The following is a 21346-nucleotide window of genomic DNA, read 5'->3' as shown; positions in this document are numbered from 1 at the left end:
GGCCTATATTCAAATCAAATCAAATTTTATTGACCAACTATAGCTGTTATAAGAGTGAACATTTTGAAATTGTATTAAAAAATTTGAAAACTTTAATATATATATATATGTTTATCTCCACTATAACCATAACACAGAATGATATGGTTGGACTACAATCCTGCTAAATCTAGTACTATAATGATATCAACTATAAACCAGAAAGATAAATTAAAGGCAGCATTCGCAGCATAAACACTTAATGAGACTGTTACTCACAACGTAGGAAGTTCTCCTATCACTTTAGAGAAAAATAGTAGTCCATCCGTGATGAACCACCGCCACCATGCGGATCGTCCATAGCCTACCACGCTACTCAATTTGTTCTGCCTCAACGACGTCCGCGACACACTTTTTTGCCTCATTTGCGTCTGTGAAACGACGTAGTGATCCTCTCACAGTAACCCAGAACACGGCAGGATATTGTAACAAGTATTTCAGTCCCCGTTTCATGCACATACAGTGGGGGGAAAAAGTATTTAGTCAGCCACCAATTGTGCAAGTTCTCCCACTTAAATACCATTCCATTCCACCATAATTTGCAAATAAATTCATAAAAAATGCTACAATGTGATTTTCTGGCATTTTTTTTCTCAAATTGTCTGTCATAGACGTGTATCTATGATGAAAATTACAGGCCTCTCTCATCTTTTTAAGTGGGAGAACTTGCACAATTGGTGGCTGACTAAATACTTTTTTTCCCCACTGTATGGCTCACCTCCGTGAACGCAATTCTCTTGTCCTGAACCTCCTTGGAAAAGTCAGGGAAAAACTCCACCTTTGCCCCTTTCCAGTGAAAAGTGAAATTTCTTTTGCTCTGAGCCGGACCTTCTCCCTGTCGGTGTATCGTAAGAATTTCAGCAGGAGGCCGGGGGTTGCGTGGGGCTGGTCCTGGGCGCAGTGTCGTCGGTGTCCGATGTGTTCTCTCGATGGTCATGTTGTTAACATCCTCCAGTGTGTCCTCAAATAGATACCGTAAAATGTCTTTCGCACAATCCACCGTATTTATGTGGATTTCGGGAACCCCTCTGATCCGAAGTGTGTTTCTCCGACTGTAATTTTTCGATCACAGTCTCCATTTTTTTAACAGTGTCTTTTAGGCGGGTGTTCTTGTCCTCCAATGTTCATATCCTCTCTTCTGCATTTGTAACTTGGTTGTCGAGAGTGTCCACTTGTATTTTCAGTGCCCTAACTGTATGTTTTATTTCAGCCACATCTTCACCCACTTTCGCAATTTTCTCTTCGAGATTTTTGTAAATTTAGCTAATCTCCTTTAGAACTGGGTCATCTGTCTGTTCTTCCGCTGCACCATCGAGAGCATCCTGTTCTTCTCCGCCATTTTCCTTGCTAGCAGCAGCTGCAGGTAGAGACTACATTTTCGTGTTTGTTGTCAAAAGTGTGCGTTTTGTGCGTTTCTAACTCGTTTTTCCATGTAACCGATATCTTGGACAATTAGTTAACAAAATGTGTAACTAGGCGTTGAATAATTAGTTAAAATATAGTTGGAGCTACACAGCCTCTTTAGTTAGCTGCTGCTCTTCGCCACATCGTCTCCGGAAGTCCTATGATCCATTATTGATGTCACTTGTTAAATCCACTTTAATCAGTGTAGATGAAGGGGAGGAGACAGGTTAACAAATGATTTTTAAGCCTTGAGACAATAGAGACATGGATTGTGTATGTGTGCCATTCAGAGGGTGAATGTGCAAGACAAAAGATTTAAGTGCCATTGAATGGGGTATGGTAGTAGGTGCCAGGCGCACCGGTTTGAGTGTCTCAAGAACTGCAATGCTGCTGGGTTTTTCACGCTCAACAGTTTCCCGTGTGTATCAAGAATGGTCCACCACCCAAATGACATCCAGCCAACTGAAACAACTGTGGGAAGCATTGGAGCCAACACGAGCCAGCATCCCTGTGGAACGCTTTTGACACCTTGAAGAGTCCATGCCCTGACGAATTGAGGCTGTTCTGAGGGCAAAAAAAGGGGTGCAACTCAATATTAGGAAGATGTTCATAATGTTTTGTACACTCAGTGTATTTTGGACCCAGATTTATTCACCTTCTGCACCTGTAAATAAATAAATAAATACCACCATTTTAATTTACAGCTGAATCCTGCCTGACTCCTATCTTACAGATATCAGTACTGGCTGGCTTACCCTTCCTCTTAGACTTTGATTGCTGTTTTCCTGATATGGATATATTTTTCTTTCTATTTTTGGTTTGTTATATATTAATAAATTTTACTCTGTTTTCTATTGAATCTTTTATTTTATGCACCTTTGAGATTATTCTTGTAATGAAAAGCACATTAAAATGTAATACATTATTATTACTATTTTTAGATAGTCTGACTTGTTTTTATGTCTGTGTTAAAGTGTCAAAGAGTTAAAGTGTAGTCTAGTCAGGAGTTAAAGTGTAGTCTAGTCAAGTGTTAAAGTGTAGTCTAGTCAAGTGTTAAAGTGTAGTCTAGTCAAGTGTTAAAGTGTAGTCTAGTCAAGTGTTAAAGTGTAGTCTAGTCAGGAGTTGAAGTGTAGTCTAGTCAAGTGTTAAAGTGTAGTCTAGTCAAGTGTTAAAGTGTAGTCTAGTCAGGAGTTGAAGTGTAGTCTAGTCAAGTGTTAAAGTGTAGTCTAGTCAAGTGTTAAAGTGTAGTCTAGTCAAGTGTTAAAGTGTAGTCTAGTCAAGTGTTAAAGTGTAGTCTAGTCAAGTGTTAAAGTGTAGTCTAGTCAAGTGTTAAAGTGTAGTCTAGTCAAGTGTTAAAGTGTAGTCTAGTCAAGTGTTAAAGTGTAGTCTAGTCAAGTGTTAAAGTGTAGTCTAGTCAGGAGTTAAAGTGTAGTCTAGTCAAGTGTTAAAGTGTAGTCTAGTCAAGTGTTAAAGTGTAGTCTAGTCAAGTGTTAAAGTGTAGTCTAGTCAAGTGTTAAAGTGTAGTCTAGTCAAGTGTTAAAGTGTAGTCTAGTCAAGTGTTAAAGTGTAGTCTAGTCAAGTGTTAAAGTGTAGTCTAGTCAAGTGTTAAAGTGTAGTCTAGTCAAGTGTTAAAGTGTACAGTCTGATATGAAAAGCTTAATCATCACAGGCATTGACAACTCTACGATGACATAATTGATAAGCGCGTTGGGGACGAACTGAAAAGATTACAGGATTGATTCCTCTGCTCTTGTCTCTTTTCCTCGAAGGGCATCATGTCATTTCCCGTTTCTGAAAGCACACAGAGGCTAAGAGACGTCAACATGTTAGTCCTTTAGCAGACGCTCTCATCCAAAGTGATTTACTGTCATTGGGGAAGGAGTGACATTACACAGAGCAGCAAAGTTACCTTGTCAGTTGTCATAAGCATAATCTTTTTTGTTTTGTTTTGTTTTTAGTCCTTTAGCTCTTCTCCAGCGCTACAGCAGTTTCAGTACTTTCTCATTCTTTCGTACTGGTCCCCCCGTGGGAATCAAACCCGCAACCCTGGTGCTGCAAGCACCATGCTCTACCAACACAACCACACTGAACTATGATGGTTGTCATGAAGGGTTATATCAATCTTATGACAGTGTTATGAAGGTGTTACGTCATGCAAGACTTTGAAATTGGAAAGTTGTTCACTCTGAATGTGTTTGGATTAAAGAGGACTTCAGTGTAATGCTTACTGGAGAATGATGGACGTAGGAAGTTTACAGCTTTCATTATGCGTGGCAGAAAATAGCTCATGTCTGGTGAAGAAAGAGGTAGTGTGGGTCAAAACATTGTTCGGTTTTTCAAAATGATTTGGGAACAATAAGACAATTCTCTCACCTTCTTTACTCTGCTGAGTCTGTCTCCAGGTGAAGATCTTGTCCAGAGGTACGTATTCAGACCGACGGTACCCCTTACGCCTCTCCTCCCACGACATTTTCAACACTCTGTCTGTAAGGGAGAATAAATAGTCCATTTTAGAACAAAATAGTCAATTTAAGTAACAATATAACAAATATGTTTTCATCATACAAAACAAATTAGTGAGTTTGGCACAGACAAAATCGTCAATTTTAGAACAAAGTTTTCTTCACACAGACACATTTTTGTGAGTGAATATTACTGGCAAAGATGTCAGGTAATATGAAGTATTAAGTAGGACATGAATAGAAGTTTTCAAGTTGAAAAAAATATTAAACAAGACTTGAAATAAGTGACACGTTGTTCAGGTGAAGCTGAGCTAAGAATATCATAGTATGGAAGAGCCAGTCTGGACAGCCAGGCTCAGAATATTGATGCAGCACCAGAGAAAAGTGTGGAGAGTGAGATGAGATGAGGTGAGCTGGGTTCCCAGATTGCTCCTGGGCAAATTGTATTTTCTCTGATGATAGCAACATTGATACATGTTGTCAACACTTCTTCTACTTTCCTGTATTTAATGCAGTGTTTTTAATACCTGCCAGTGATATATGGGGAAAAAAAGGTTTATTCATTTATTCAATCATACATTGATTCATACATTCATTTGAAAGTGGTGTTTGGGGGTATAGTGTCTCTCTCTCTCTCTCGCTCTCGCTCTCTCTCTCTCTCTCTCTCTCTCTCTCTCTCTCTCTCTCTCTCTCTCTCTCTCTCTCTCTCTCTCTCTCTCTCTCTCTCTCTCTCTCTCTCTCTCTCTCTCTGTCTCTCTGGCTATCAATTCAATTCAATTTCAATTTAAGGGCTTTATTGGCATGGGAAACGTGTGTTAACATTGCCAAAGCAAGTGAAGTAGATAGTAGGGGTGTAACGATCCATCTACTACATCGATGTATCGATTTATATTCATATGATCCAACTACATCGATCTGTGCTCGGCGAGTTGGCCTTTTGGACAACATATATCGATCTAACATTGTTTTAAAATGTAATAAATCGATTGTATCGATACTAGGAAATAACCCATTGGATTTAAGCACGTCAGACTTTATATGGATGTTTTTTCTTAGCACTTTTAATGATAAAGGCTTTAAACATTACTCGATTCAGTCTGCCTATCCGTGACGTCATCGCACCAGCAGCAGCGCAAAGGCGCCAAGACAACAAAACATAGCTTGGCGGATGACAGAGGAGAAGCCGACGAGCGAGAAATTATCAAGCCACCATTGCGGTCCTTACAAGAAACAGGAATCTAGGAAACTTCACCTGCACTGTCCAGTATCCAGGTATTTATTTCAGTCACACTGGTTGAATTTTTGGCTAAAAGGTTACTGAATCGATTTCAAGTCACTGAATCGTTTCGGATCGTATCGTTCTAAATGAACCAATATCGTCCTTGAATCGTATCGACAACCACGAATCGTGATACAAATCGAATCGTTGTTAAAACGAATCGTTACACCCCTAGTAGATAGTAAACAAAAGTGAAATAAACAATAAATATTAACAGTAAACATTACACTCAGAAGTTTCAAAAGAATAAAGACATTTCAAATGTCATATTATGTGTATATACAGTGTTGTAACAATGTGCAAATAGTTAAAGTACAAATGGGAAAATAAATAAACATAAATATGGGTTGTATTTACAATGGTGTTTGTTCTTCATTGGTTGCCCTTTTCTTGTGGCAACAGGTCACAAATCTTGCAGCTGTGATGGCACACAGTGGTATTTCACCCAATAGATATGGGAGTTTATCAAAATTGGGTTTGTTTTCGAATTCTTTGTGGATCGCTGTAATCTGAGGGAAATATGTGTCTCTTATATGGTCATACATTTGGCAGGAGGTTAGGAAGTGCAGCTCAGTTTCCACCTCATTTTGTGGGCAGTGTGCACATAGCCTGTCTTCTCTTGAGAGCCAGGTCGGCCTACGGTGGCCTTTCTCAATAGCAAGGCTATGCTCACTAAGTCTGTACATAGTCAAAGCTTTCCTTAAGTTTGGGTCAGTCACAGTGGTCAGGTATTCTGCCACTGTGAACTCTCTGTTTAGGGCCAAAAAGCATTCTAGTTTGCTCTGTTTTTTTGTTTGTTCTTTCCAATTCTTTCCAAGTAATTCTCTTTTAGTTTTCTCATGATTTGGTTGGGTCTAATTGTGTTGTTGTTGTTGTTGTTGTCCTGGGGCTCTGTGGGGTCTGTTTGTATTTGTGAACAGAGCCCCAGGACCAGCTTACTTAGGGGACTCTTCTCCAAGTTCATCTCTCTGTAGGTGATGGCTTTGTTATGGAAGGTTTGGGAATCGCTTCCTTTTAAGTGGTTATAGAATTTAACGGCTCTTTTCTGGATTTTGATCATTAGCGGGTATTGGCCTAATTCTGCTCTGCATGCATTATTTGGTGTTTTACGTTGTACACGGAGGATGTTTTTGCAGAATTCTGCATGCAGAGTCTCAATTTGGTGTTTGTCCCATTTTGTGAATTCTTGGTTGGTGAGCGGACCCCAGACCTCACAACCATAAAGGGCAATGGGTTCTATAACTGATTCAAGTATTTTTAGCCAGATCCTAATTGGTATGTCAAATGTTATGTTCCTTTTGATGGCATAGAAGGCCCTTCTTGCCTTGTCTCTCAGATAGTTCACAGCTTTGTGGAAGTTACCTGTGGCGCTGATGTTTAGGCCGAGGTATGTTTAGTTTTTTGTGTGCTCTAGGGCAACGGTGTCTAGATGGAATTTGTATTTGTGGTCCTGGCAACTGGACCTTTTTTGGAACACCATTATTTTTGTCTTACTGAGATTTACTGTCAGGGCCCAGGTCTGACAGAATCTGTGCAGAAGATATAGGTGCTGCTGTAGGCCCTCCTTGGTTGGTGACAGAAGCACCAGATCATCACCAAACAGAAGACATTTGACTTCAGATTCTAGTAGGGTGAGGCCGGGTGCTGCAGACTGTTCTAGTGCCCTCGCCAATTCGTTGATATATATGTTGAAGAGTGTGGGGCTTAAACTGCATCCCTGTCTCACCCCACGGCCCTGTGGAAAGAAATGTGTGTGTTTTTTTGCCAATTTTAACCGCACACTTGTTGTTTGTGTACATGGATTTTATAATGTCGTATGTTTTTCCCCCAACCCCACTTTCCATCAATTTTTATAGCAGACCCTCATGACAAATTGAGTCAAAAGCTTTTTTGAAATCAACAAAGCATGAGAAGACTTAGACTTTGTTTGTCAATTAAGGTGTGCAGGGTGAATACGTTGTCTGTCGTACGGTAATTTGGTAAAAAGCCAATTTGACATTTGCTCAGTACATCTATCTCTCTCTCTCTCCGTCTCTCCGTCTATATCTCTGTATATCTATCTCTCTAGCTCTCTGTCTCTCTTAATCTCTCTCAGTGTCTCTGTCAAAAAGATAATAGAAAATACTACAAAGTTTGTAACTGACAATACAAAGCAGTTCTGAATAGGTCAGTGTCTGCTCTCTCTCTCTCTCTCTCTCTCTCTCTCTCTCTCTCTCTCTCTCTCTCTCTCGTGTGTCTCCCTGTTCTTCTCTGTCTCTCTCACTCGCTCACACGCTCTTTATTTATTTATCTTTCTCCCCCCCGTTCTACTCTCTCTGTCTCTATCTCTGTCTCTGTCTCTGTCTCTCTCTGTCTTTCTCTCCCTGTATGGTTAAAACAGTTCAGCCTTTCTCTGCCATTCCCAAGGCTGCATGTAGTTTTATTCTACATGAATGACTGAAGGAAAGATAACGTTTTTTAGCAGGTCCTTAAACACAATAGTGCTCTTTGGTCTACACCGCTACAACAATCTATCGCTCTCACAAACCGACACTTTTACCGGACCCCTTATTACTTATACATACAATGTGAGGAGAGAGGATAGTCTGGTCTGCATTAATATTCATTAGTAACAAAAAGTGTGTTATTTCAGATCTTTCATTCCTTCAGACATTGTTCTACCAGTCATCTCTATTTATACTGTGGGTGAAGCAAAGGTGAGTAGTCAGTTAAAAGAGTGCACATGGCATACTTACAGAGCAGGAAAGATGTTAGTCTACATCATCGTTTCCGAAACTCGTTTTGTTTTTTGCCCTATCACTACACAGCTGATTAAAAAATAATTCAAGCTTAATGATGACTTAATTATTTGAATCAGCAGTGTAGTGCTAGGGCAAAAACCAAAATGTGGAACGAGCGGGCCCTCATCGACCGCTTCCGGTGCAGCCTGCGAGAGGACATCCGAGGGAGCTAGCCTGCCGGGATACCACGTTGACTTTCAACCAGCTGGTGGACATGGGCCATCCGGTTGGACAACCTGCTGGCTTCAAGAGGACGTCCTGGAAGGGGCCTGCCCGTTTCAACCCCCCTTCAACCCGGATGACGTTCCGATGGAGCTGGGTGGTGCAGCGATCCGGGAGAGCGGAGGACGGGCAGCTCCAGAGTCACTCTTGTGGCACGAGAGGACATTCTGCTGCACGCTGTCATCAGCGTTCTTTTTGGGTCTGGAGGCGGCAGGCAGGGCACTCTCGCATCACCCCAGGTAGCAAAAACCCACACTCGTTCAGAGCCCTCTGCTGCGCACTTTACTATACCATGTCCACTTCCCTGATTACACGGTAGTTCCCCAGTGTAAGGCGCGGGTCGATTTAGGCGCAGCTGGGAACTTTATGGACAGGTCGTTAGCTCATAGTCTAGGTATCACGTTGGTTCCCCCAATTCATTCCACTGCCCATCGAAGCAATTGACAGTCGACCATTAGGGTCAGGGTTCGTTAGGGAAGTTACAGCACCAGTCACGATGCGTGTCCGAGAAAGGGACGAGCGGAAGACAGCATTCAGCACAAACCACGGGGCATTATGAATACCTGGTGAGTCTTCCAGTCCTTTGTGAACGAGGTGTTTCGGGACATGCTTGGTCGCGGTGTGGTGGTCTACATTGGCCGACTCCAACCATGGTAAAGGAGGTGCAGCGCTTTATTGGCTTTTGCCAATTACTATTGGAGGTTTATCCGGGGCTTTGACAAGGTCGCAGCTCCCATCACCTCTCTGTTGAAGGGTGGGCCGTCCCGGCTCAGCTGGTCTGCTGAGGCTGACAGGGCTTTCAGTAACCTGAGGGCTCTGTTCACCTCAGCCCCGGTGCTGGCCCATCCCGATCCATCACTACCGTTCGTAGTGGACGTGGATGCGTCCGAGGTAGGGATTGGCGCTGTCCTATCTCAACGCTCGGGCGCTCCACCCAAGCTCCGCCCCTGTGCCTTCTTCTTCAAGAAGCTCAGCCCGGCGGAGCAGAACTATGACGTTGGTGATCGGGAGCTGTTGGCTGTTATCAGAGCCCTGACCGTGTGGAGGCACTGGCTCGAGGGGGCGAAACACCCTTTCCTCGTCTGGACTGACCACCGTAACCTGGAGTACATCCGGATAGCGAGGAGGCTGAACCCTCGCCAGGCCAGGTGGGCCCTGTTCTTCACTTACAATGTCCTACATACCGGGTACAAAGAACGTGAAGGCAGACGCACTCTCACGGCTGTACGACACAGAGGAGAGGCCCATAGACAACACCCACATACTCCCGGCCTCCTGCATTGTGGTGCCGGTAGTGTGGGTGATGAACGCAGACATAGAGCGGGCATTACGCAGAGAGCCATCTCCACCTCAGTGCCCAGCTGGGCTGCGGTACGTGCCGTCTCTTGTCCGTGACCGTCTGATCTATTGGGCACACACGTCCCCCTCCTCTGGTCACCCAGGTATCGGCTGTACAGTGCGCTGCCTGACCGGGAGGTACTGGTGGCCTACCTTGGCTAAGGACGTGAGGGTGTATGTCTCCTCCTGCTCGGTGTGTGCCCAGAGTAAGACACCTAGGCACCTCCCAGCTGGTAAGTTAAATCCCTTACCAGTTCCACAACGGCCATGGTCGTATTGACTTTCTCATTGATCTTCCTCTCTCTCAGGGCAACACCACCATCCTGGTCGTTGTGGACCGCTTTCTAAAGCCTGCCGCCTCCTTCCTCTGCCCGGTCTCCCCACGGCCCTGCAGAGGCCCTGTTTCCTCACGTCTTCCGGCACTACGGGGTGCCCTCCCTCCCCACCTACCTACAATTGTAGTCGGAAGTTTACATACACCTTAGCCAAATACATTTAAACTCTGTTTTTCACAATTCCTGACATTTAATCCTAGTAAAAATTCATTGTCTTAGGTAAGTTAGGATCACCACTTTATTTTAAGAATGTGAAATGTCAGAATAATAGTAGAGAGAATTATTTATTTAAGCTTTTATTTCTTTCATCACATTCCCAGTGGGTGAGAAGTTTACATACACTCAATTAGTATTTGGTAGCGTTGCCTTTAAATTGTTTAACTTGGGTCAAACGTGTCGGGTAGCCTTCCACAAGCTTCCCACAATAAGTTGGGTGAATTTTGGCCCATTCCTCCTGCCAGAGCTGGTGTAACGGAGTCAGGTTTGTAGGCCTCCTTGCTCGCACATGCTTTTTTTTTCAGTTTTGCCCACACATTTTCTATAGGATTGAGGTCAGGGCTTTGTGATGGCCACTCCAATACCTTGACTTTGTTGTCCTTAAGCCATTTTGCCACAACTTTGGAAGTATGCTTGGGGTCATTGTTCATTTGGAAGACCCATTTACGACCAAGCTTTAACTTCCTGACTGATGTTTTGAGATGTTGCTTCAATATATCCACATAATTTTCCTTCCTCATGATGCCATCTATTTTGTGAAATGCACCAGTCCCTCCTGCAGCAAAGCACCCCCACAGCATGATGCTGCCACCCCCGTGCTTGGGATGGTGTTCTTCGGCTTGCAAGCAACCCCCTTTTTCCTCCAAACATAACGATGGTCATTATGGCCAAACAGTTCTATTTTTGTTTTATCTGACCAGAGGACATATCTCCAAAAAGTACGATCTTTGTCCCCATGTGAAGTTGCAAACCGTAGTCTGGCTTTGTTATGGCGGTTTTGGAGCAGTGGCTTCTTCCTTGCTGAGCAGCCTTTCAGGTTATGTCGATATAGGACTCATTTTACTGTGGATATAGATACTTTTGTACCTGTTTCCTCCAGCATCTTCACAAGGTCCTTTGCTGTTGTTCTGGTTTTGATTTGCACTTTTTTGCACCAAAGTACGTTCATCTCTAGGAGACAGAACGCGTCTCCTTCCTGAGCAGTATAATGGTGTGGGAACACCCTCTCTCTCCCATCGCTCCATGGTGCGCAGCACGCGATCCATGGCCGTGCCCTGAGTGTGCAGCATCGTCGCATGCTGCTGGACGAGCTCCTCCACCGGTACCGGTAGGCCTTGAAATACATCCACAGGTACACCTCCAATTGAATCAAATGGTGTCAAGTAGCCTATCAGAAAGCTTCTAAAGCCATGACATCATTTTCTGGAATTTTCCAAACTGTTTAAAGGCACAGTCAATTTAGTGTATATAAACTTCTGACCCACTGGAATTGTGATACAGTGAATTATAAATAAAATAATCTGTCTGTAAACAATTGTTGGAAAAATTACTTGTGTCATGCACAAAGTAGATGTCCTAACCGACTTGCCAAAACTAAATATAGTTTGTTAACAAGAAATGTGTGGAGTGGTTGAAAAACGAGTTTTAATGACTCCAACCTAAGTGTATGTAAACTTCCGACTTCAACTGTACCTACCTACCTATCTATTCTTCCATCTATATATCTATCTAACTACCTACCTATCTCCCTTTCTGTCTACCTATCTACAGTGCCTTCAGAAAGTATTCACACCCCTTAACTTTTTCCACATTTTGTTGTGTTCCAAAGTGGGATTAAAATGGATTTAATTGTCATTTTTTTTGTCAACGAAGTACACAAAATATTCGTAATGTCAAAGTGGAAGAAAAATTCTAACATTTGTTACAAAAAAAATGAAAAATAAAACACTAACACTGTATATCCTGATTAGATAAGTATTCAACCCCTTGAGTCAATACATGTTAGCAAGGGCGCAACTTTAACTGGGGACAGGAAATTGCATTTTTGTCCCCCCCAGTTTTATCATTGGAATGTGATACAAAACGACGCAATGGTGTGCTTTAGGACCATGCGGACACCTCTAAGCGGTCGGGTAGACTGTTTGGAGTGTTTATCCGACTGGATAAAAAAATTAAAAAATAATGTTGCACCCCTGCATGTTAGAATCACCTTTTGCAGTGATTACAGCTGTGAGTCTTTCTGGGTAAGTCTCTAAGAGCTTTGCACACCTGGATTGTGCAACATTTGCCCTTTATAAGTTCTGTCAAATTGGTTGTTGATCATTGTCAGAACAACCATTTTCACGTTTTGCCATAGATTTTCAAGCAGATTTAAGTCAAAACTGTAACTTAGCCACTCAGGAACATTCCCTGTATTCTTGGTAAGCAACTCCAATGTAAATAATAAATAGGTCATTTAGCAGACGCTCTTATCCAGAGCGACTTACAGGAGCAATTAGGGTTAAGTGCCTTGCTCAAGGGCACAGACAGATTTTTCACCTAGTCGGCTCGGGGATTAGAACCAGCGACCTTTCGGTTACTGGCACAACGCTCTTAACCACTAAGCTACCTGTACCTGTAGATTTGGCCTTGTGTTTCAGGTTATTGTTTTGCTGAAAGGTGAACTAATCTCCCAGTGTCTGGTGGAAAGCAGACTGAACCAGGATTTCCTCTAGGATTTTGCCTGTGCTTACCTCCATTCCATTTCTTTTTTTATCCTGAAAAACTCCCCAGTCCTTAATGATTACAAGCATACCCATAACATGATGCAGCCACCACTATGCTTGAAAATATGGAGAGTGGTACTCAGTAATGTGTTCTATTGGATTTGCTCCAAACATAACACGTCATATTCAGGACAAAAAGTGAATTGCTTTGCCACATTTTTATGCAGTATTACTCTAGTGCCTTGTTGCAAACAGGATGCATGTTTTGGAATATTTTTATTCTGTACAGGCTTCCTCCTTTTCACTCTGTCAATTAGGTTAGTATTGTCGAGTAACTACAATTTTGTTGATCCATCCTCAGTTTTCTCCTATATTTAGCCATTAAACTCTATAACTTTTGAAAGTCACCATTGGCCTCATGGTGAAATCCCTGATCGGTTTCCTTCCTCTCCGGCAACTGAGTTAGGAAGGACGCCTGTATCTTTGTAGTGACTGGGTGTATTAATACACCATCCAAAGTGTAATTAATAACTTCACCATGCTCAAAGGGATATTCAATGTCTGCTTTTTATTTTAATTTTTACCCATCTACCAATAGGTGCACTTCTTTGTGAGGCATTGGAAAACCTCTATGTCATTCATTCTAACAGGTGAACTTGCAGAAATGCACGGCCTAGTGGACAAGGCTAGAGTAGCTGCTTTATTAAAGTCCACAAGAGCAACGTGGTGTGTGTGTGTGTGTGTGTGTGTGTGTGTCAGTGTGTGTGTGTGTCTCTCTCTCTGTGTGTGTGTGTGTGTGTGTGTGTGTGTGTGTGTGTGTGTGTGTCTCTGTGTGTGTGTGTGTTAAACTTGGGCTACTGTTATGACAGCGGCGGTGTAAATTATGGTACGTTTGTCTAGCATGGTTCGGTACAAGGCAAAGGCACAGACGCATACTGCTTAGCGCAACATCTGCAGCGGCTCTCATACAGTGTGTCGGGATGCTGTCTGTAGCCCTATAATAAGTGGTTTATAATAAACAGCAGGTGTTCACAGATATCCTGGACAGTCAGAAAGATATCGCAGACAGATGAAGCTGTGAAAGCACGGGAGACACGGAGAGAGATTATGACACATATTGATTCTAGTGGTGCCCAACACCAAAATAAGACTTCTTACCTTTCTCTGTCTTCCAGTCCTTCTTCTTTTTGTTCATGGTGCGGTGCTGATTGGACTTGGAGTTCGTGTTTTTTGACAGTGGCAACCCCAGACTCACAGAGTATGGTAGGACCGGGGAACTGAAATAGAAAGTAAAAAACAACCCCGGAGCTAGTAGCTGAACCCACGACGTCTCTCTCACCTTTGAAGAAGCTGTCAGATTTCTATGGACTTCAGTATGGCAGGCTCCATGCAACCTAGCTTGACGAGCCCCGTAAATTACTATGTGTGTTGGGAATCACGGCCAAGCGATTGGTTGTCGAAGACAAGGAAGTGGGTGTGCGATAGGACCGCCTGATGTGGCAGTCAGATAATAAATAAAAGGTACAAGCGTCGTGAGGTAGGGTAGGTTGATTCCGGAGCGGATCGTTCTACTCCGCCGCTCGGCGTGCGGGGTGATCGGGTAGAAATGCCACGGCTGTACGGCTGTCAATCTGGACGGCAGGATAGATGATGAGGATGGGGGAGAAAAGGGAGAATGCTTTGAGGAGAGGTGAGAGTAGTACGTTCTGTAGGCTAGTGAAGGACAATTCGCAAATTGATTCTTTTTACACAAAACTTTTTTGTAGCAGCGTGAAAGGTTTTGCTACATTGTTGCAAATCACAGCAATGTTCGCACGTTGTTCGTCATATTTGTTCATCGTAATAAACCATATTAATAAAACACATCTTAACTAGCCTAAAGCAATAGTTTTGTAAAGGGGCTTTGCACTTTTGCAGTTTCATTTTCGATTCTCGACAGATTCTAGCAAGCAGCTGGGCTACATTGTCACTATGAAACATTGTATTGTGAAAAATAAACATTGCGGAAATCATGAAAACGAAACATTGTAGCAACCCGCACAGTAAACGTGGGTTAGACTCTGCCATGGAATCGGAAAAGAAAACAAAGAACACAGTGTCAAAAGTGACAAGAAAATGTAATCTCTCTCTTTCAAGTTTCGAATACGTTTTATTCATCCTTTATTATGGCTACAAACAAACAAACACAAACCCACATTTTTATAAATATTTGTGTCTCTTATATTCTCTCTTGTCTTTTACATTAGACAATGTTCCGTCTGTCTGTCTGTCTGGATCGATTACCATAGTAACCGTATAACTTTCAATGGGGTAATAAACCAGCCAAGTAGAAACTGACATCCCACTGGGCACAGATGTCAGTTCAACGTCTAGTTCTGGTATACATATTGTTATTATTTGTTTTAGGATCCCCATTAGTCGACAGCTAGTCTTACTGGCGGCCAACACATAACAAAAAAAATACATTACAGTCAAAATACATTACAATTGACATACATTTTAAAATATTAACATGTAGCGTAAATGTGTGTGCATGTGCGTGTGGGTGCATCTATCAGTTACACATACATGTTTCAAGTTTTATTAAAGCCAATTTATGCTTGGTCTGTAAATGTGGTCGGAGTTCTCTGTATAGGATGAGTGTGACGAAATTGCAGAGCCTCCGGTGGCATGCAGCTGCCAAATTGAGCTCTGTACTGCATCACCATGCGTCTCCCAAATGTTTTAACAATGCAGAGGGCTCCATATAGCTCCATATAGACATGATTGGTTGACCGTAGGTGGGGGCGGGAGGTCCTGTATAAACACAAACTCACTTCCTTCACAACTTCCTTCACAACAGCTCAGCACTGCTCCTCAAAGCAAAAGCACAAGACGTATGAATGCCCTGAGCTGCAGAGGCCGTATCACCAGCACCACCGTAAAATGCTGCACGGCCAGTACCGATGTCGGATTAACCATGCAGCGCCTTTTCGTAGGGAGGGTGTGATGCAATTACGGAGCCGCCAGAGGATTGCAGAGGCCAAATCAAGCTAGGTACCGCATTGCCATGCGCCTCCCAAATTGTTTAACAATGCGGAGGGCTCCATATAACGCTGCATTGATATGATTGGTTGACGGTGAAGGTGGGAGGTCCTGTATAAACACAAATTCAGTGGTTAAATGTACTTTAGTAAAACTACTTTATAGTACTACTTAAGTAGTTTTTTGGGGGGGTTCTGTACTTTACTATTTATATTTTTACTACTTTTACTTTTACTTCACTACATTCCTAAAGAAAATAATGGACTTTTTACTTCATACATTTTCCCTGACACTCAAAAGTACTCGTTACAGTTTGACAGGTAAATGGTCCAATTCACACACTTATCAAGAGAACATCCCTTACATGGTCATCCCTACTGCCTCTGATCTGGCAGACTCATTAAACACAAATGCTTTGTTTGTAAATGATGTCTGAGTGTTGGAGTGTGCCCCTGGCTATCTGTCAATAAAAATATAAATTAAATTGTGCCATCTGGTTTGTTTAATACAAGGAATTTGAAATGATTTATACTTTTACTTTTACTTTTGATACTTAAGCATATTTAAAACCAAATACTTTTAGACTTTTACTCAAGTAGTATTTTACTGGATGACTTTCACTTTTGCTTGAGTCAATTTCTATTAAGGTATCTTTACTTTTACTCAAGTATGACAATTTAGCACTTTTTCCACCACTGCTCACTTCCTTGACAACAGCCGTGCGCTGCTCTGCGAAGCGCAAGAAGTATCAATGCCCTGACTTCTGCAGAGGCCGTATCACCGCTGCACGGTCAATGCAGATGTCGGATTGACCATGTGGCGCCTTTCAGTGGTACAGTACATTCGGAAAGTATTCAGACCTCTTCCCTTTTTCCACATTTTGTTACGTTACAGCCTTATTCTAAAGTGGATTATTATTATTTTTAATCCCTCATCAATCTACACACACTACCGCATGATGACACAGCAAAAACAGGTTTAGACATTTTTTGCAAATGTATTAAAAATAAAAATGTTAAAATCAAACGTACAGAAGTATTCAGACCCTTTACTATGAGACTCGAAATTGAGCTTAGGTGCATCCTGTTTCCATTGATCATCCTTGATGTTTCTACAACTTGATTGGAGTCCACCTGTGGTAAATTCAATTGATTAGACATGATTTGGAAAGGAACAGACCTGTCTATATAAGGTCCCACAGTTGACAGTGCATGTCAGAGCAAAAACCAAGCTATGAGGTTGAAGGAATTGTCCGTAGAGCTCCGAGACAGGATTGTGTCGAGGCACAGATCTGGGGAAGGGTACAGAAACATTTGCAGCATTGAAGGTCCCCAAGAACACAGTGGCCTTGATCATTCTTAAATGGAAGAAGTTTGGGACCACCAAGACACTTCCTAGAGCTGGCCTCCCGGCCAAACTGAGCAATCAGGGGAGAAGGGCATTGGTCAGGGAGGTGACCAAAAACCCGATGGTCACTCTGACAAAGCTCCAGAGTTACTCTGTGGAGATGGGAGAACCTTCCAGAAGGACAACCATCTCTGCAGCACTCCACCAATCAGGCCTTTATGGTAGAGTGGCCAGACGGAAGCCACTCCTCAGTAAAAGGCACATGACAGCCCACTTGGAGTTTGTCAAAAGGCACCAAAAGGACTCTCAGACGATGAGAAACAAGATTCTCTGGTCTGATGAAACCAAGATTGAACTCTTTGGCCTGAATGCCAAGCGTCACGTCTGGAGGAAACCTGGCACCATCCCTATGGTGAAGCATGGTGGTGGCAGCATCATGCTGTGGGGATGTTTTTCAGCGGCAGGGACTGTGAGACTAGTCAGGATCGAGGGCAAGATGAACGGAGCAAAGTACAGAGAGATCCTTGATGAAAACCTGCTCCAGAGCGTTCAGGACCTCAGACTGGGGCAAAGGTTCACCTTCCAACAGGACAACGACCCTAAGCACACAGCCAAGACAACGCAGGAGTGGCTTCGAGACAAGTCTCTGAATGTCCTTGAGTGGCCCAGCCAGAGCCCGGACTTGAACCCGATCTAACATCTCTGGAGAGACCTGAAAATAGCTGTGCAGCGACGCTCCCCGTCCAACCTGACAGAGCTTGAGAGGATCTGCAGAGAAGAATGGGAGAAACTCCCCAAATACAGGTGTGCCAAGCTTGTAGCGTCATACTCAAGAAGGCTGTAACATAACAAAATGTGGAAAAAGTCAAGGGGTCTGAATACTTTCCGAATGCACTGTATACACTGAGTGTACAAAACATTAAGGACACCTGCTCTTTCCATGACATAGACTGACAAGGTGAATCCAGGTGAAAGCTATCATCCCTTATTGATGTCACTTGTTAAATCCACTTCAGTCAGTGTAGATGAAGGGCTTCTTCCAGAGTACCTTCTTCCATATATTTGAGGAGTCTCCCACATGCCTTTTGGCAAACACCAAACGTGTTTGCTTATTTTTTTCTTTAAGCAATGGCTTTTTTTCTGGCCACTCGTCCGTAAAGCCCAGCTCTGTGGAGTGTACGGCTTAAAGTGGTCCTATGGACAGATACTCCAATCTCCGCTGTGGAGCTTTGCAGCTCCTTCAGGGTTATCTTTGGTCTCTTTGTTGCCTCTCTGATTAATGCCATCCTTGCCTGGTCCATGAGTTTTGGTGGGCGGCCCTCTCTTGGCAGGTTTATTGTGGTGCCATATTCTTTCCATTTTTTAATAATGGATTTAATGGTTCTCCGTGGGATGTTCAAAGTTTCTGATATTTTTTTATAACCCAACCCTGATCTCTACTTCTCCACAACTTTGTCCCTGACCCGTTTGGAGAGCTCCTTGGTCTTCATGGTGCCACTTGCTTGGTGGTTCCCCTTGCTTAGTGGTGTTGCAGACTCTGTGGGGGCTTTCAGAACAGGTGTATATATATATATATACTGAGATCATGTGACAGATCATGTGACACTTAGATTGCACACGGGTGGACTTTATTTAACTAATTATGTGACTTCTGAAGGTAATTGGTTGCATCAGACCAAACCAAACCAAACGTTGCTTTGTTATGTATTTTTTTTCTTTACATTTCCCTTAAGAGGGAGTTTTCCCCCAAGTTACCCTAATAGGCTGCAAACAGTGGAGAGAGAGGAGAGGAGAGGAGAGGAAAGGAAAGGAGAAGAGAGAGGGAGAAAGAAAGAGAGAGAGAGAGGAGAAAAGGAGGAGAGAGAGAGAGAGAGAGAGACAGAGAGAGAGAGAGAGAGACAGAGAGAGAGCGAGACAGAATAATAATATGCCATTTAGCAGACGCTTTTATCCAAAGCGACTTACAGTCATGTGTGCATACATTTTTTGTGTATGGGTGGTCCCGGGGATCGAACCCACTACCTTGGCGTTACAAGCGCCGTGCTCTACCAAAAAAAAAAAACTCGAAATCCCCATAAAATTGTTTCAAAAGTTGCTTAAATGTCCACATTTTATACTCTGTTCACCCTCTGGATACAGTAAATCGGCAATGTGATATTTACACAATATAGTTGAAAAAAATGATTATTTTCATATGTATTTATGTATTGATACTTTATTACCTGTAACTGTTGAAACCCCAATCGAGATACTTTTTCTATTGGAGTTCTGTTGTTTGGGATGACTATATAGCCTAGCTCTTTGCCCCAAAACATGATTATTTGGCTCTAAAATAAAATGACCTTGCAATATATTTCAAACAAAATCATATCTGTCTTTTTATCACGGTAAGATTATAGCTCAATCTCCTTTACAAATCACATGATGCATTTTTCACTCATGTCCATCTACCGACATTTCAGAAAATTGATATGTGGCGTTTTTGGAACGATTTTATAAATGTTACAGACTGAACAATAGTCAGATTATTTCTAGTAGACACTAAAACCCACAGAGAGAGAGAGAGAGAAATGAGGAACATCATTTTTTCCCTTCACCGTGAGCAATATGGCCACAGTATGTCCTGATCCCAAGTTAGAGGAGAGCGATTGCATCAAATGGACCTAGAGGGGGAAGGGTGTTATGTGTTTGTACTAGATGAGGGTGGGGTGGGGGGACCTGGCATATCCCAAACAGCAATGTCCAGAGAGAGGGATGAGAGGGGATCATGCCTTCTGTTCGGGGGAAGGCCTGTTGGGTTGGCATCTGTGTCCATACCAGTCTTCAGGACTGTGCAACACAAAATATTGATTTCTAAGACTGGTAACACAAAATATTGATTTCTTTAGCTACTATTACAGTATATTAGTGTCCTCAATTACGTTACACACTTCCTTCTCCTCTTATTCCCTCATACATTTCCCCTGCCCCCCTTGGCTCTTCCCTATTTGCTGAATTCAAATCAATTCAAATCAAATCAAAGTTTATTTGTCACATGCACAGGATACAGCAGGTGTTAAAGGTCTAATGCAGACATTTTTTATCTCGTTATCAAATCATTTCTGGGTAACAATTAAGTACCTTACTGTGATTGATTTCAATCAAAAAGGTCAAAAAGAAACAAAAATAGCTTCTTGGGGAAGAGCAATTTCTCAAGCAATATTTTTTTTGTAAGGACTGTCTGGGAGTGGTTTGAGTCAGGAGGGGAAAACTGAAAACTAGCTGTTATTGGCAGAGAGGTTTGGAACTCTCTTTCTTATTGGTAAATTAACTAATTTACTACATGGTGAAATCACCATGGAAGGCCAAAACTTCCTCCCGCCAAAACTTTTCAAACAGGTCTTACACTTAAAGGGCATTATTATAATTTTTACAATTTAACAGTATTATTCCAACTTCATAGTGTGTAAATCAGTGGAGGCTCCTCTGAGGAGGAAGGGGAGGACCATCCTCCTCAATGAATTTCATAAAAATAAAAATAGTGAAACTATACTAAATATATTAATGTCACCAAATAATTGATTAAAACACACTGTTTTGCAATGGAGGTCTACAGTAGCCTCAGTAGCACTCGGTAGGGCAGCACCATGGTGTAGCCAGAGGACAGCTAGCTTCTGTCCTCCTCTGAGTACATTGACTTCAATACAAAACCTAGGAGGCTCATGGTTCTCACCCTCTTCCATAGACTTACACAGTAATTATGACAACTTCCGGAGGATGTCCTCCAACCTATCAGAGCTCTTGCAGCATGAACTGACATGTTGTCCACCCAATCAAAGTATCAGAGAAGGAATCTAGTACTGAACGCATAAGCTACAGCTAGCTAGCACTGCAGTGTATAAAATGTGGTGAGTAGTTGACTCAAAGAGAGAGAAAGACAATAGTTGAACAGTTTTGAACAAATTAATTTCTTCCAAAATGAAGGAGAAGCAAGAAAGAGAGAGGGAGAGAGAGAGAGAGGGAGAGAGAGAGAGAGAGAGAGAGAGAGAGAGAGAGACAGAGACAGAGAGAGAGAGAGAGAGAGAGAGAGAGAGAGAGAGAGAGAGAGAGAGAGAGGGGGAGAGAGAGAGACAGAGAGAGAGAGAGGGAGAGAGAGAGAGACAGAGAGAGACAGAGAGAGACAGAGAGAGAGAGAGAGGGAGAGAGAGAGAGAGAGAGAGGGGAGAGAGAGAGCTATATTTTGAAGTAGGCTTATATGGCTATCCAACACTGGAACTCTTCCAAGTCAAGGTAAGCTTTTGGTTTTATTAATTTATTGCCACCGGGGCCTGCAGGTGTAACTGCTAAACTGCTTGCTGACTGAACACTGTACTGCATGATTGTAGCTAGCGGGTTTACTAATGCATTAGTTCTAGTAGCTATGTTGACTATGACG

The 21346-nt window shown here is 42.6% G+C and overlaps 1 protein-coding gene across 1 annotated transcript in view; it reads right to left on the bottom strand.

The window, feature by feature from the left end:
* Positions 1 to 13982, bottom strand: part of LOC311119409 (ADP-ribose glycohydrolase MACROD2-like) — an 80788-nt gene extending 66806 nt beyond the window's left edge. Inside the window, exons 1-3 of the mRNA XM_084194108.1 lie at positions 13720 to 13982; positions 3817 to 3927; positions 3672 to 3734 (exon numbers count right to left, since the gene is read on the bottom strand). Coding sequence (XP_084050234.1) covers positions 3672 to 3734; positions 3817 to 3927; positions 13720 to 13756 — 211 coding nt within the window. The 5' untranslated portion in view covers positions 13757 to 13982. The remainder of the gene's footprint in view (positions 1 to 3671; positions 3735 to 3816; positions 3928 to 13719) is intronic.
* Positions 13983 to 21346: the final 7364 nt, after the last annotated feature.

Source organism: Coregonus lavaretus (genome assembly GCF_964263955.1).
Source record: "Coregonus lavaretus genome assembly, contig: HAP1_SCAFFOLD_730, whole genome shotgun sequence".
NCBI lineage: Eukaryota > Metazoa > Chordata > Actinopteri > Salmoniformes > Salmonidae > Coregonus > Coregonus lavaretus.
This window is presented reverse-complemented; position numbering and strand designations above follow the sequence as displayed.